This window comes from Lipophrys pholis, assembly GCF_963383615.2.
Source record: "Lipophrys pholis genome assembly, chromosome: 12".
Lineage (NCBI taxonomy): Eukaryota > Metazoa > Chordata > Actinopteri > Blenniiformes > Blenniidae > Lipophrys > Lipophrys pholis.
Window position 1 is genome coordinate 14,512,654 of NC_137641.1, and position 16,479 is coordinate 14,529,132.

The window sequence follows — 16,479 nt, forward strand, 5'->3', positions numbered from 1 at the left end:
TCGCTCTGTGTTTTGAATAATTTTTAAGCTGGTTTCTCTGGTTTCCCGACAAACTCATTGATGTTTGAGTAACTTAAAAGATGAGGGACATAAAAATTTCGTGCAGTATTTTACCAACAATACAATCCCATTTATGCATCAAAAGTGAATTTCCCGTTCAAGGCCTATCGGTTTCCACCAAACAAATGGGAATCCTTGCAGCATCAGTAGTCTGAAAGTGCTTACACACTGCTACTCGCATTCATCCATTCACACACACAATAATACACCAATGGTCAAAACTGAATGCAAGGCAATCAATCTTAAAGATCTGGGAGAAATTTAAGTTTCAGTGACCTGATCAAGTCCACTTGGGACTTTTGGGAGATCAAATTGAAAGATGAAACAATCTGCCAATTGAGCGACAGCTGTGGTGGCAGAAACAATGGTCCTACCAGGCTTTACATACCCAAGTGCCTCAGGACATGTTGAGATATGGAGAGACCACAAACCATTGGACTCGGAAGACGACCTGCTTAAATAATCTCCAGCCGACATTATTGCAAATGTAACATACTGAGTGAAGACTGTTAAAAAACCATGCCACCACAGCTAATAGGTGTGAGCTTTCCTCAGAGATGACATTCACAAAATGTTTGTCTCTTTGTAAAAAAATATTAGAAGATCCCTTCAACTTTTTCTTGAGATACGTGATGAGAAACTTCAATTGCATGTGCTATAACTACTCCAGTTTCACAAAGTCACACTTATTTGTAAAACTGAACGTATTTCACATATTTCAGTTTTTCCAAAGTAACTTTGAGGCAGACTCGTCAGGTCGAATCATTCCACACCTCTTAGAGCCATAACGATAATGACTTCTGATAACTATTGTTGAGTACGTATGTATGGCTAATCTGAAATTCATTCTCTAATGTCATTGTGAAGGTCTGTAACCTTTAGATGTTCTTCTTGTATGGTAATAACAACTACATGAAGCAACACAGTGGATAACTGACAACTCTGCAGTCTGTATAACGCCACACAGTTATACCGATTAGACCATGAAGGGCTGTCTTCGACTGCATTACTTCCAGCTAAGTAAACCTCATAAGCAAGTAACCAAAAGAGTAATAAACGAATAATGTGACACTAAAATTCTTACCAAATGCAATACTTTTCATAATTTGACATCACAATTAACAGGCATAGAATAAAATTGAGATATTACTAACAATGCAAAATACTTAATCTCATTCTTAATCACACTTCAATCCTGGGCGGTGATTCCCTATAAATGCTTCAGCAAAATGTTGTAACAAATTGACTGGTCGGTTGATTTTCACTGGTTTTTACAGGCTCCCGCATTTGAGTTAATACTGAACAATTCAAAATGTCTTGTTCGTATCACAAAGTGAAACCCGCTGATTCAGCGTATATCGTAAACGGAGTTGACGTCATACGGCACGTCTGCATGATGTCAACTGTCTCAAAGTCACGAGCACTGTTAGTCACATTCGCACGTTCACTAATGTGACGGCTGCCATTAAAGGTGGCAGAAATGTGGGGTTCGCTGTCTTGCTCATGGACAAATTAACACATAGGACAGAATGAAATGGGAGATTGAACTGACAACCCTCTCTATCAACTGACCTATTAAAGGTCACAACACTATTAGTGTCGTTAAAACAACTTGTCATGCTGACTTCAAAGTGAATAAGGTGAATTGTGGCCAACTTTAAAATGTGTAAAAGTGTCACTATATTTTTGACCCATTCAGACAAAAATCTAATTTTTTTAATAATATAACATTAAAATTCCTGTAATGGATTCAAGAAAGTTTTATGATCAACTTGTGTTCAACATTTCAAGCTCCAAACGCTGGTTCTCCCAAATAATAAACAAAGTTAAGTCAAGACCGTCTTCTGGTCTCTAATGAACCACTTTTAATGTAAAATTAGCACTGTGCTGCATCTTTGAGGTGGAAATCTGTCAGACAGGAGACTCACTGGAGAATTATTCATGTGAGAATCATTTTTGACACAAAGGCTTTCATTTGAATCACAAACAGCTCATTGTGTTGGTGGAAGAAAACGCTTTGCCGTTGAAAGCTTTCCAGCATAACCACACAACAAACAAAATGTTTAAATTCAACAGAAGGGACAGCAGGGAAGATGAGAATAATGTCTTCTCTTCATTTCCTTTGGAATACAGAGGAGGGTTTTCACAGTCAGTCTGAAGTCCATAATTCCAGTTAGGAGCAAAATACAAACTTAGTGCATACATAAGTATATTATATATACTGAGTCTAGGGCAGATTGGAACATTTCAAAGCCCTGAGTCAGCAAAGGCACTTCAACATGATGCTTTTTTAAAGTACTTTTAAAACAAGAACAAACACACGAGTCATTTCCAAAGAGTGCAGTGTGGCTGGAACCAGGCTCCTCCATCCACTGCAAAGACTTGTTCAAACGTTATTTCCCTTTTATTTTTCCCTGCTCCTCTCTGGTTCTGTAATGGTCTTCTGGAAGGTTCCTTAACTTCTCAGCAGCCTGAAACAAAAGCACATATATGTTGGCGCGTTTCAGTTTTGAAACAAAAGCTACAGTGGGTAAACATTTTTGTTTGTTGTCAACAAAAAACTTTTTTTTTTTTTTTAAGGTAATTTTTTTGAACGATTTTGAAACATGACTTTAGACATAGAAATCTAAGTTTAACTAGAATTACCTAGAAAGAATGAAATGGTTCACATTAATGCTCATGTAAAGTACTGTTTAAAGGATATAGGTATGTATGGAGTAAATGCAATACATCTGATTGATTCCAGATTTACATCCGTTTACATCCGGTCATCAGGTACTGTCTCGGGGGTATGAAGGGGAATCAGGAGTCGTGGAGGGAATGAACTAGTATGGTCGTAATCCTAAGATGAATCAGACGATATAGACAATGGATGAATAGAAGTAAAGTTTTGCTTCACACCAAGTCCTGATCTCAACAGCTTGGAGTCTGTTTGTGATTACACGAGGATTCAGATGAATTAGACCCAATGCATCCTCTGGAGATCTGTTCTCAGCTCTATGAGATTTGTTTTACACAACTTTCACGCCGAAAAAAGACTTTTGACAGAAGGATTAATGCTGGTATGAATGCTGAAATGCAGATTTCTCTTCTGTTTATTCTCTTTGCGGTGTGACGAAGACTTTTAGGGGATTTGTCCTTTTTGCCTCAAACCTTAGTAACGGAAGGTAATATCAACGTTGTTCTTTGTTTCATGTCAACATCTGTGGCAAAAGTGACGAAATAGGCGTGTGAAACCTTTGCCTGTAAGTGTGACAGCGCTCTACAAGATCAGCCAGCCTCTGGTGTTCAATGAAAGTATTCATAATTGTGTCACCTGCTCAGGAGTGAGGTCCCTCTGTTCCTGGGCGAGCATCTCGTACCCCACCATGAACTTTTTAACCGTAGCTGATCGCAGAAGAGGAGGGTAGTAGTGAGCGTGCAGCTGCCAGTGGGAGTTGTCTTCCTTCAAATGGGGCCCAGTTGGAGCTCCTAGAAAGACGAAAGACAAAGCGAGAGGTCCTCAGCACCCTCGTGTGTCGCCTGAGTATCAGTGTGAAGAATATGAGTAAACGCCGGCTGTTTACAGCGATATGGTCTTTGATTGTTACCCTGTTGTGTGTAATGAATTCCTGCTGGTTTCTGTGTGATACCGTTTCTGTGAGTTCAGGAGTGAACAGCTTAATATAATCTGGTCAAACAGTGATTTACAAAATGGAGTAGAAATAAATTATATGTGAATCATGACCATATTATTGGCGAATGAAAGGAAAAGGGGAACCAAAGAATGTGGCTTTGTTGATATAATTGGGTGAGAAAACCGTCATTAGAACCGTGCTTCCTAATATGTTGTCTCATTAACCCATTACTTGTGGTAAAAGTAATAACAATCCTGGTTTGAAAAGTGAGTATTTCCCATTATAGCAAAGAAAATTAACCTACTGTTGTTATTTTAGGATAATTGGCTACTAGTCTCTGACATCTTGGGCTATTACTCCAAGCAAAGTTTCTTCCGTTACAAAATATTTTGGTTTGTGTGCGTGCGTGCAAATTGCCTGTTTAAAATCCACTTATTCTATGGGATTCTAACATAGACAATTTTTAAAATCAGTCTTTTCTGATCAGTATGAGCATCATTACATTCCTGAAAAAAAACTGTAGTTGAGTTTTCTACATTTCACAAAATTTATGAGCTCAGTTTAAACACCAAATCATTAAAGGGACCCAGGACAGACCAATCGGCCTTACTATACTCGTTGTGTTTTCCTGTTTATACTCTGAAACACAAAATTTACATCCGTGATACATTTTTCCACTGCAGGTGGGGTTTTTTTTTCAGAACCATTGAGATCAGGTGTGTTGAGTGAGAGCAAGATCGTCCAGTGTGCCGTATCCAGATTGTCAGCAGTATTTGAGAGAAATGTAAGAGGAGTAAAGTCAGTAGACATACAGTTTTATTGGTAATAAATAGTTACTCCTGATACTTTTCTGCTTGGACCATAGCATACAAATAAAAACATCAAAATCCACACATGCAGCATCTACATCTGGACCTGGGGACAGCAATATGCATGCACACGCACACGCAGGGGAGACGGCACCATAAACACCAACAGAGAAGCTAAGAATATGGAAGCCCAGGACACAACCAGCCCATTCACCTGCCAGCCACACCGTACAAACTAGGGCCTCTGCTCGTTATGTCCTTTAAGCTGCACATCTCACACCCCAGCCAACAAGTTCAATTAGAAAAGCAGCTTGAGTCGACTCTGTGGACAATAGAGCTTTATTATTTGCACGTGTAATGTATATAAAAAAAAAAAGACTTAACTAAAGACGTCATCTCGAGAAAAAGAAATTTGCAAATGTGCTTTCTGTAGCTGCTCGACTAAGTCTCTAGTGACTCTGAAAACCATCACATCTAATCTACTTCTTTTCTGTGGCCATCACGGCCGACAATCATTACGTTTCTTTCCGCGCTTTTACCTCTAAACTTGTCATATATAACAAGACAAAGCTGCAGCTAACTGCATGAAAATGTGTGTTATTACATTAAGTGTTAAAATCTTCTAAAGAGGGTCATGGCCGAATCTGCATTTTCACTGATTTGTCACTGTAACATTTAAATAGCTACTGTGCAACCGTAATGGGAGGTAATGAGGCAATCAGAGGAGTACAGACAGCAGTGGCATATATCTCTTAAAAGAAAAAAAGAAAAAAAAACCACAGAAGTAGTTAAAATAAAAAATCCTGGAGACATTGTACAGAGAAGAAAAGCTTCTTCCTTTCAATAGGTTTGCTGACAATGAGGGCTGGCCAGGCACTGATTCAGATGACAGTAGGAAAGAATAAAGGAAACTAATGGACAGCAAGAGTGAAAAAAAAACGTGAACAAAGAAAAAGGTTGAAATGGCCTGATAAAGAAAGAATAGAGGCGGATGCTCCTATTAGTGGACACTTACGCAGGTTAAAATTGCCTTTGGGTGTGTGTGTGTGAGCAAACGAATATGTGAATAATTCCATTTACAAGTCACTGAAGCAAACTGTACAGCCGTAGAAATGATTGTACGTATATATCACCACCATATAACGAGGTTGTGTGACTCAGCAGCATGCGACCGCTCCTCTTCCTCGCTGTGCTGCCGCCAGTAACTCAAGCCCCAAACAAGAGCTGGCTGCTATCAAATGATCGGAAATTAAACGAATGGAAAACTCATTATGTGGCTCCAATGTGTTTGTGCTTGAAACTGAATGTTCTGAACTAAGTGGACGGTGTGTACACCATGTTTGCAGTACTCATAAATATAATCATAACATAATGAATATTTGGTGTTATGATTGTTGTGTTCAAAATGTGGTTTTATTTACATAATATAAGTTAATTAAAACATAATGTACACATTAAGTAGGCTCTCATTCATTAATGTAATTACATGTACTTGGACTACTTAGTGTACACATGTACATATAATGTATTGCTCAATGGGAGTGGGTTTAATACTGTTACACACGGCAGCACAAGAATTTTCTTAATAAATCCAGAATATGAGATTTGAATTATTTATATTATCTCATATCATGTATCTTCTATAAAGTTTTATCTAACTGGTGGAAGCTCTAAACTGCCCTTATGTGGCAAAGGGTTTTGAATTAAACTTTGGGTTGCCATTTAACCTGAAATAAATGTTTTCTTGGACCAACTGGAGCACTCTGACAAAAAAAACTGCCGCACGCAAAGGGAGATGGGCTCCAGCACACCGCCAGTTGGATAAAGAGGTATAGAACAGGGACGGAGGGGTATTATTATCATGACACTAACTGATTGAGAGAGATGGTTCAATCAGTTTGAGTGAGCCTCCACAAATTTTACAATTAATCATAGTAACATTGCTCGAATGTTGCCGTCATGGGTAGATAAGAAAAAACATCCAGTGCTAAATAGAGATAATAAATACATCTGAATGCACATTTTCAACAGACCTCTGCAATAAGTAAGAACACTTGTGGTTGGTAGAATATTTGTTTGTTGTAACAATTATAAAAAAACATTTATTCATTCATTTCAGGCAAGTGACATTATATACATTTTTCACAATCACATACATATCCAGTATCCCTACACACACACACACACACACACACACACACACACACACACACACACACACACACACACACACACACACAAATAAATATATGTACCATTTGATGTTAATAACTAAATAAATTATAGCTTATAGATAGATAGATAGATTGATAGATAGATAGAGAAACAAATAAACAAAACAAACAAAATAAAAATCTATGTTTAAGTAGACCCACACATACTTATCAACATACATACATACATACACACACACATACGTACATTTCTCGTTTTTCTGATGAACATGCCTGAAAAGCCTCGTAGCATTTAATGATATACGCTTGGAAAGCCTGTTTATTTCCCTTCTTACGAGTGAGGCACATGCATTTGCGGGATGAACTGCAGATCTGAATATGTTACGTGGGTTCCACCCATGATCGGTATTCCAGAACTCCTCCGCTAGTGATCAAACGTTTGATTCTGCTGCTGCTGCTATTGACTCTTGACTCTTTCTCAGGTGTGTGATTGTCACCTCTCAGTGCAGAGATGTAAGGGCGACACTCTGCAATCACATCTCCGCAGGCTGTGCCCGGGTGCCACGGCTGTATATACTCCTTTCCTCATGTTACCAACGGCTCCCATTTCCTAAAGGTGCGAAGTGTTGACTTGGCAACATACGTATATTGCTTCTAACAAGATCAATTGCAGAAGATCAATTGCCTTCAAGGTAAATTCTTTCAGCTTATTAAACAGTATGTTCACTTTCATCTGAAGGCTTTGCTTTAAATACCTTTCATATTCAGCTATAATGGAAAAGTCAATGAAGTTGTCAGTCAAATTGCCGTATTGTGACATGATCTCATCCTTGTCACTTGCCTGATCCAGCTCTCTTTTAATAGCATTCCTGCTTCTACCTTGCCTTTCTCACCTTTCCAACACTTTCCTCTCACTCACCGCCTTGTTTTGAATAACATGAAACCGGGTGTTAACGAGCAAAAATGTGACGGTTCACAAATTTTAACAGATGCAGGACGGATCTCAGAATAGAGACATTGTGTGAAACAGACGGCTTGTCAGCAGGTATATTGAGTCGTCAATAACGTGCTGCATGATCATCAGCGGATTTCTGTTGTACAATATAAATACATGAAATTGTACCTTTTGGGTTGATGTAAGTGCTCCTAAACCACATGTATAATAAGAATATTAAACAATAAGGAAAAACTACATCAACTGTCTATAGAGCTGTAAGTTTTGGTGGCAGCAGAATAAAAGACAAGACGACTGCAGCCAAGGCTCAACATGAGACCTGTAGGAACTTTGTCCACAAGCAGTTTGGCCCCAAGATGTGCTTCAGAGATTTGCTATCTGACAAAATGAAAAAAGAAGAAAGTCAGGCCATGATTGTGGCCTCTGATGCCCTCTGTCCTTTTTTTTTGTGCCAGACTACAGGATTGCTGTGAGTGTATCATCTTTCTTTTTGGAAACTATCTTTCATGAGTGCTTTGAGTGTTTTTTTTAGGGGGGTGGGGCGGGAGAGAAAGGCAGCAGATTGACAGCAGCATGATATCAACCCAGGTGGTGAGTTTAAAAAAAGACAGAGCCACAGCTTTCTTTCTTCTTTTTTTTAAATGCTCAGGAAAAACTACTCCAATACAAAGACATTAAAACTTTGCCAATTTAATTAATTGAACTAGTTAAGTTCCAACCTCCTGGTTACTTTTTAAAAAACTGAACATACTGTATGTAAAGAGATGCCTGAAAGACGCAAATCACAAAAAGCTGAAACTTTATAAACACTTCAGGCTAAATCTTAACTGAAGTATCAATAGATCCCAAAAAGCAAAAGTTTAGAAGAACAAAAGTTGGGAAAACATGCACACATGCATGCACATAGCACACAAAGATTTACCAGATGTTGCAATTGAAAAACATGTAACTCGCACAGGGGCAGGCAACTCATTTTCCCAAAGAGCCACATGAAAAACTTGCACCAAAATTTAAACATTTTTTTTAAATAAGATTAAAAGCATTTTTTTTTACATAATTATCTTTTTACATGATATCATGATTATTATTAAGAGCGACTGTTGTTCTGCCTCACTTGATTTCCCAGTCTTTGTCGAGAGATCATGTTTAAATATTTCAAAATTTCAAGTTCAGTGAATAAGTAAATAAAAACTATATTTTGTCCTCCACTGTGAAACACACATTGTGTGCGATAACAATTGCCAGCTTTGCGAGCCAAGGTGTTAGACACAACTGATAATGCACTGTTCCTCAATAATGTGAAAAATGTGATATTTTGGATATAATAAAGTGAGTAATGACGGCAATTTTCATTATATGCATGATTTTCCAGTGACGCCCTGAAGGCTGATCATGCAGAGCTAAAGGGCCACATGTGGGCCACCGAGCCGTATGATGCCAAAGTCTGAACGAGCACAAAAAGAGTCACGCTTTCTATTGCCCCAGCACAATAATATCTAAAAATGAGAAGTTCATTTAAGCAATAATTTCTATCTGTCATGAGACAAAGCGTGTGTGGAATGACAGCCGAGACGGGGTTCATCCTCCCACACTCTGAAAATCCCCCAACTGGAAAAAAAACTCACAGCAGCACTGCTGCGGTTGAAATTGAACCTGCAACCTTTCGCTTACACAAGAGTCACTCTGAGCACTCAGCCACGATGACACAGCTCTCCCGGTGCCATTCATCACCCCATCGCATCACTGCACCCTGCGACACTCCGGCTCAATTTGAACTTGGAGCCAGGCGTTTTCTCTGTCTGAACTCACTTAATGTGTCTCACTGTTTGAGTGCAAGCAAGTATCAAAGTTAGATTTACTTTGTAAAAAGAGAAAGAAGAACTGTCTTGAAACACCTTCCTGCATAAGTGCTGTGTTTTGCAAGCGTTGTTTTTCCTTTTCTTTCGGTTCACCGTTAACTGGAAATGTGTTTAGCGCTGACAAAGTAATGTAGTACTTTGTTGCCGAGGTGACATTTTCCCTGCGATTCTTTTAAACATGTTTACTTGCTTATTCACTTGCTGTGATTACTGGTCTTTCATTTCCTATTGTGGATAATGAGCAACGGGAGGAAAATGGGTGTCGCATCGAGAACACATAACAATAAATTACATTTTATTAAACTGAACATATTCAGGATATTAGACGGCAACAGTTGTCGAAAACAACAACTATACAGGCCTGCATTGTTCTCATGTAGTGATGGATACACACAATATCACTGAGACACCAAATGACTTGTGGCGACATTAGACCCGTATGCTGACATGACGGGGCACCTTCACCCTCTTTATCCATTCATATGGAAATGTAATATCAGTTTGTTAATTGTGCTCACAAACTCAGTGAATATGAATGTCCATTTTGCCCAATCCATGTTAATACTAGTGAAGACGACCTGAAGAGTAGCAATTATCTTGTTTGCCATTACTATTTTTAACAACAAAATCCATCATTTTGTCCTCCAGAAAAACAGTGGCAAATGCTTGATGACTCGTCCTGCACATGGAGGACGTCTCAAAACTGAGCAGCCAATAGAAATGTATATCTAGAGTCAGAATATCGGATCTGGCACGGGTGTCTGAGTTTGTTGCCATGAAGGACCATTTGACGCGTCAACAAAGGACTGTGACTGGCTGCGTCTTTGCAGTGGTTAGTTTGGCATCGGCTCCAGTAGCAGTGTACCTCCTCAATATAACGAAGAGCAAATTAATTGGTACATGTGGGGTTGAAGACAGTTGGCACCATGGGGGTATCTGGTGCACAGGTAACATCGTGGCACTTCAACTGATTTTAAATATTTTTTTTCATTGCGTTTCACAGCTCGTTTTGTAAAAAGTTTGGCGATATTTATCAATTTTCTTATTTTTTTTCGATGTATGAAGACAAAAATGGCTTAAACTCATGGTGGCAGAAGTCAGCACCCTGCACAGGTCTGCAGTCCCTCACAGGGCAAACAGAAATATAGACAGTCACACTCATGCCTACAGAGAGGTTTGAGATGCAGACTTGGGGCTGGAAGTTTGCAGGTTTGAATCCGACTGCAGACAGGCTCTTGACCTTGGGTTAAGTGCAGAGAAGGATTTTTCCCAAGGGGATTAATACAATATGCGTTCTTTCTTCTTTATTTACTGGCAAGTAAGAATGACCAGTTGGCCATGTTTTTAGGCTGTCCAGGAAACTGTAGAAAACGTGGCGGGAGAACATTTATTTTCTCAGTTCTTTATTTTCATGCATTGATCTCTATTTAATCTATTCATTTTTGTTTGTACATGAAAACAATGTAGGCAGCTTAAATGCCAATCCTTGAGAATCAATAAATGTGGACTACACAAGTAAATATATAATGTAGAAATTAGAAAAACATAAACACAGCCACGCATAAATACATAATTGTAGAAATGCAACAATAAATATTGTATATTACTGCAGTTTTAATTCGCAAAATGGAATAACTTGTTTATTTATTTATTTTAACCTATATGATTTTTCATTCTTTACTGCGTAAAACATCTCTTTTTCACGAGCCGTGAACAAAAGACAAAACAAACACTGAATCTTAAGTCAGATTATTGCTTCTACACATCAGCTCAATTTGTACAAGGCATTATATTTCAATTACAATCGTTCACCAGCTTCATGTGACATTTACAGCCAGTTGTGCTGCTGTAAAGTGGCCAAAAATGAAGGCTAATTTATGCATCTCCTCATTCAAAAGTAATTAAATAATGCATTTTTCAATATTAAAACGGTACAAGAGCGTAATTAGTTCTCCTCAGCCAGTTTCTAAAAACACCTGACCACTTCAATATTCAAATCATTTTGTGGTTTTGGTGTCTGTGTTCCACACTATGTGGGTAAAAGCCTGGAATTACTCTACAAGTGAGAACTCTTCACCCGAGAGAGCTCCTGCTTTCCATAAGAGGGCACTTTCTTAAAGCTTTAAATATTCTGATAGGTCTGAGTGTGCATTGAAGTGGAAATACAGTAACTGAGTGGGAAACATCAGAGCCGAGAGATTCTCGTTTAATTTATTACAGCGGAGTCATTTGAAATGCAACGGGTGTTGCCTAACCTGTAAGAAAATCGCCAGCGGCACCTGAACTCACATATATCTTCCCCGTGACACTGAACAAGCAAATCGATATGTGTTGGTGCATGGTAAGTGCTTTTGCAAAAATTTTACGAGGGACGGGGAAAAAAGACGAATGAAACATGGAGGCTGCCGGAGGAGGTGAGGAGAAGTTCTTCGCATGTAAAATCATATTGATCTGACATTTGGCAAAAGGGGATCATATAACAGAGGGATTTCAATTATGAATTGAAGCGAGATGAATAGAATGAAGCACAAAGAGAGAAAGAAGGGATGGAATACACAACCCCAAGTCCCAAAGAATCTAAATAATAATAATTTTGTATTATTATTAATTTGTATGGTATTGTATTCCTGTGATGGACTGCAGACCTCTCCAGGCTGCATGCTGCCTTTGCTCATAGACAGCTGGGATGGGCTCCAGGAATGAAATGGTCTACAAGACGGATGGATGGTGCTGATAGTGTAATCATAATAAAATAACATATCCCATGTTCAAAGTAAGACGTTTTATCATCTACCATCATCATATATCATGAAAGACTTCTCATCTAAAAGAAATTCAGTGTCAGCAATACATCTCAAAAAAGTCGGAACGGAAGCAACGGAAGGCTGTAGGGCTAAGTGGGAATTTCTATTGGTATTTTGTGGCATATAGAGGCATTTTGAACCATTTAACTCATTAGGAAAGACCTCAGTAACGTAGCAAACAGAAACAGAGCTTTTTCTGAAAAACAAACAATTTTCGAAAAAAAGAGTCAAAACATAAATATTTTATGATTTCAGCATCAGCCCTACTTATTCTCATCAAACGATGAGTGAGGCACGATTCCAAACAGTATCTGCTACCAACCAGACCATGTCTCTTTCAGGTAAGGCCTTGCATCTTTAAGAAAGGCACTGCTGGAACACACACTGTATAAATCACAACAGCATGGCTTTGAAATAGAAGAGTCCGGGGGCTGAACTGCATTGCCTGCAGTACAGATCTTTCACCAATAAAAAAACATTTGGTGCTTCTTGAAATGGAAAATCCTGCAACAAAGGCCCAGGAGTATTGAGCAAGTACAATCCTGCAGCAGATAAGATTGGGAAAACTTGCATTCTGATGTCTATATTCAATTGCACTACGCTCCCTTAACTATATAAGTGTTGGAGTGCCTGTTTTCTCCTGCTAATGTTCTGTGTAATTGCGGCACTATGTGATCTGCGTGCATCTAATAAAGCTTTTCAACTGAACTGATCATACCTCACCCAACACTGAAGCAACTGGTTCCCTCACTTCCTGGATGCTGACAGGTCGTTGTTGGAAGAGGATGGGGTGTTACACTTGGCCCTGGCTCAACTTTTTAGAGGTGACCCCCCCCCCCCCCGTGTTTAGTGCTTGGGCATGTGTGCAGTTTGCATATACTCCATGTGTATGTATGGGTTTTGTACAGTTTCCCTAACAGTAATTGGCTCGACATAGAGTATAGATGTGAATGTGACTGTCAGTGAAACTAATTCTACAGTTTGCACACACAGGCACGCCTAAATTGGACAATAGAAGAAAGATGTGGCCAGCTTTGATGAGTCTCATTTTCTGCTGCAGCATTTAGATGGTTTGCCTCTTTCTATCAATTAAACATCTTTTAAATGCCACATGCTGACCATGTCCATCCCTTTATGGCCACAGCGAACCCATCTTCTCACGAGAAGGCTAATACGTCATGTCTTAAAGCTTAAATCATTAAAAACTCCTTTCTTGACAAGTACTTTACAGTAATCCAATGGCCTCCACTTGTTAAGAGATCTTAATTCAATAAAACACCTTTAGGATATGGTCAAATGAGACATTTACAACGGAAATGTGCAAAGAAACCAAATCTGCAGCGACTATGGAAAAAAATGTCCGAGGAGTGTTTCCAGCTCTTTCTTGAATCAATGCCACCATGGATAAGGTCAGTTCTGAAGGCAAAAGGTGATCCAAGTCAGTACTAGAACTGCATACCTAATAAAGTGGCCTGTGAGTGAATAAGGCGAAATGGCAAGAATTCAGTGAATTAAAAACCCCGGGGCTGCAAGACCGTAACAAAACTACTATGAGTAAGGCGTGACAGAATTTTAATGCACCTCCTCCTTCTATATTACTTCACATTTCTGCTTAAATTGAAGCAGCAGTTCAAATCTTTGAAAACCCAGACTGAACAGACTCTACGTCACATATTCCATAACTGCTTGTAATTGATTAGTGTTGCAGATGATCACACTTTGCCTTCACTCTCCGAGCAGAGTGACGAGCTTATAGCTGGCCTGATATGTGAACAGTCTCCACTTTGTAGCAGCAAACTGTCTCAATCCACTAATCTGTCCCAATAATTTGAGGTATTTAGACCAAAAATCTCTTTAATCTTTTCGACCATCTGTCCCCTGCCGCTTCTTTTATTTAACGAGAAAAAACTGTCAACATTCATACAAAAACTTTTCTTTTCAAGTGTGCTCACACCCCCCCCTCTCTTCTTTTCTTACCGTGCCAGCCCATGGAGTAGGGAAAAGAGACTTCAAACAGATTGTCATACTTGGTCAGCAGTCTCTTCATAATGGCAGCCAAATCTGATAAATGGCGAAGCACACAGAGATAAGATATGAAAACTGGAGGACGGTGGACAGAAAAGAACATATTTTTACTGTTGACAGTGAATGACGTGATGAAAGCAGTTGAATTAGCTGGAGAAGAAAGAAGAAATATACATTTTCTTTTCAAACGGTTAAAAAAAAAACATAGTTTATTGTACTGTGTGAACTTGCAGTCCAACTTGTAAGTTCCTCTCTGACAAACAGACTCAGGGCAGACTGCTGGAAATTGCCTGATCACACTCCCAGTCATTCCCTCTGTCAGTATCACACACACACACACACACACACACACACACACACACACACACACACACACACACACACACACACACACACACACACACACACACACTTACCCTGTCTCTCCTCTGTTGTCAGGTCACTGATCCTGAGGACATGTCTTTGTGGCAACAGTAAGGTCTGGTAAGGCCATGTTGCCCAGTATGGAACCACGGCCAGCCAATCAGAGCTCTCAACCACAACACGCTCCTGAGAAAGGAGAGCTACATATCAATATGTTTCAAAGCGCGTATGAAAGAAAGATGGCGGCACGGTGCCCTTTCACTTCAGTCAGTATATCTCCAGTTGAAGTGTGTTGCTGGAGCTTTTCTGAGCAGGGATTGCATGTTCTCCCCGTGTTGCTCCTCTAAACCGACTGTAGGTGTGAAAATGTGCTAAAGTGTGTGTGAGAATGAGTGTGTGTGTTTGCCCTGTGACGGATTAGTGAACCGTCCAGTGCGCGCCCTGCTTACCACTGGTCAACTAAGTCAAGATAAAATGGTCTAGAAGATCGATGGGAGAAATATCATGCAGTATTTTAGATTGATGGGACATGAAGTGAGTTTTTGATGGTGAAATATTTACTGGTTCCCAGTGTATCAGACCAGTGGGATTCCCACCTACGTAGATTAAACCATGGCTATTAGAGGTATCTGGACCGCATAGAAAACTTTTATAAAATATGGATGGACAAAAGATCTGATTAAGAACATGGTGGCTTATTTGGGCCAGTTACGACACAAATCAAGATCAAGGTGAAATGGGTATAAGAGAGATACTATGTTGACAAGCACCACTCTCTCTTTGAGTAAATCAAACAAGCTACTTATGATTGGCAGTTTGCAGGAAGAAGCCTAATTATCATAAACCGTTTAAATGCAGATTGTGTGTGAAGCTGAGATTTAACAAGCTGATGAGTAGGCACACACACGGCCTGACCTTACCATTACAATCCATCAAAAGTAGATTAGCTTGGTGTGTGTTTGCGTGCTAAATAGCCACAGAGGGAATCTGTGTCGGGGATTGCAGGTGGACCCAAACTAGCCAGGTGGTACAAAAAAATTGAATTTATTTAAGAAATAAAAGTCCAGGGAAGTCAAAATCCAAAAAAACCACAAAGTCCAAAAACCAAACGGGTAACACTGGGGAGACGGGAGACGGGACCGGGACGTGGACGAGAGATTGACGAAAGTGGAGATCAACGATGGGTGCACAGGGAGGAAAGTCATTGGTCAATTGGAAACACGAGGTGAGACACACAGGGGCAGACACAGAGAGCTGACAATCTGATGTGAGTTAACTCGACCCTGAGCGACGATAAACAATCTGTGTTTAAACAAATAAACATAAACAAATCCCTTCATTTTTTTGTCAGATCACCTCATGATTGTTCTGTTTTTTGTCATTAACATAAGACGAACCCCCGCCCTCCCCAAAAAAATCCCCTTTTGAATTTCACTAAGTTGTCTAAGTTAAAAGAAAATCAATTCAAATGCATAAATTAGCTCTGATTTCCACTCTGTGTTTCACTCTGTCTCTGGTCCGTCCAAGGTGTAGCCAGCTCTGAGCTCAGATCGGCTCAACACAACATGACCACAACTTGAAAACGTCGATTGTAGGAGATGAATGGATGGCTATAATCCTAGCAGCATAGTAATTAGACAAATCTTCTTTGTGGTGAGCTCCGGCTTGCCAGAACACTCTCCCAGTGTCGCCACGTGATCAGCAAACCATTTATTCTCAGTCCCTCTAACCATCACTCATCATACCTTCAACCTCAGAACTGGAGATTACGATTCAATACAGAGCAAAAAAAAAAAGTACTTTGGACTAAAGA

General features: G+C 39.5%; 1 protein-coding gene across 1 annotated transcript in view; it reads right to left on the reverse strand.

Annotated features, from left to right (window-relative positions):
* Positions 1 to 1,806: 1,806 nt before the first annotated feature.
* The window catches only part of galt (galactose-1-phosphate uridylyltransferase), a 34,276-nt gene continuing 19,603 nt past the window's right edge, over positions 1,807 to 16,479 (reverse strand). The window contains exons 8-11 of the mRNA XM_080477426.1: positions 14,720 to 14,852; positions 14,256 to 14,339; positions 3,377 to 3,531; positions 1,807 to 2,531 (exon numbers count right to left, since the gene is read on the reverse strand). Of these exons, the coding sequence (XP_080333552.1) occupies positions 2,454 to 2,531; positions 3,377 to 3,531; positions 14,256 to 14,339; positions 14,720 to 14,852 (450 nt within the window). The 3' untranslated portion in view covers positions 1,807 to 2,453. The remainder of the gene's footprint in view (positions 2,532 to 3,376; positions 3,532 to 14,255; positions 14,340 to 14,719; positions 14,853 to 16,479) is intronic.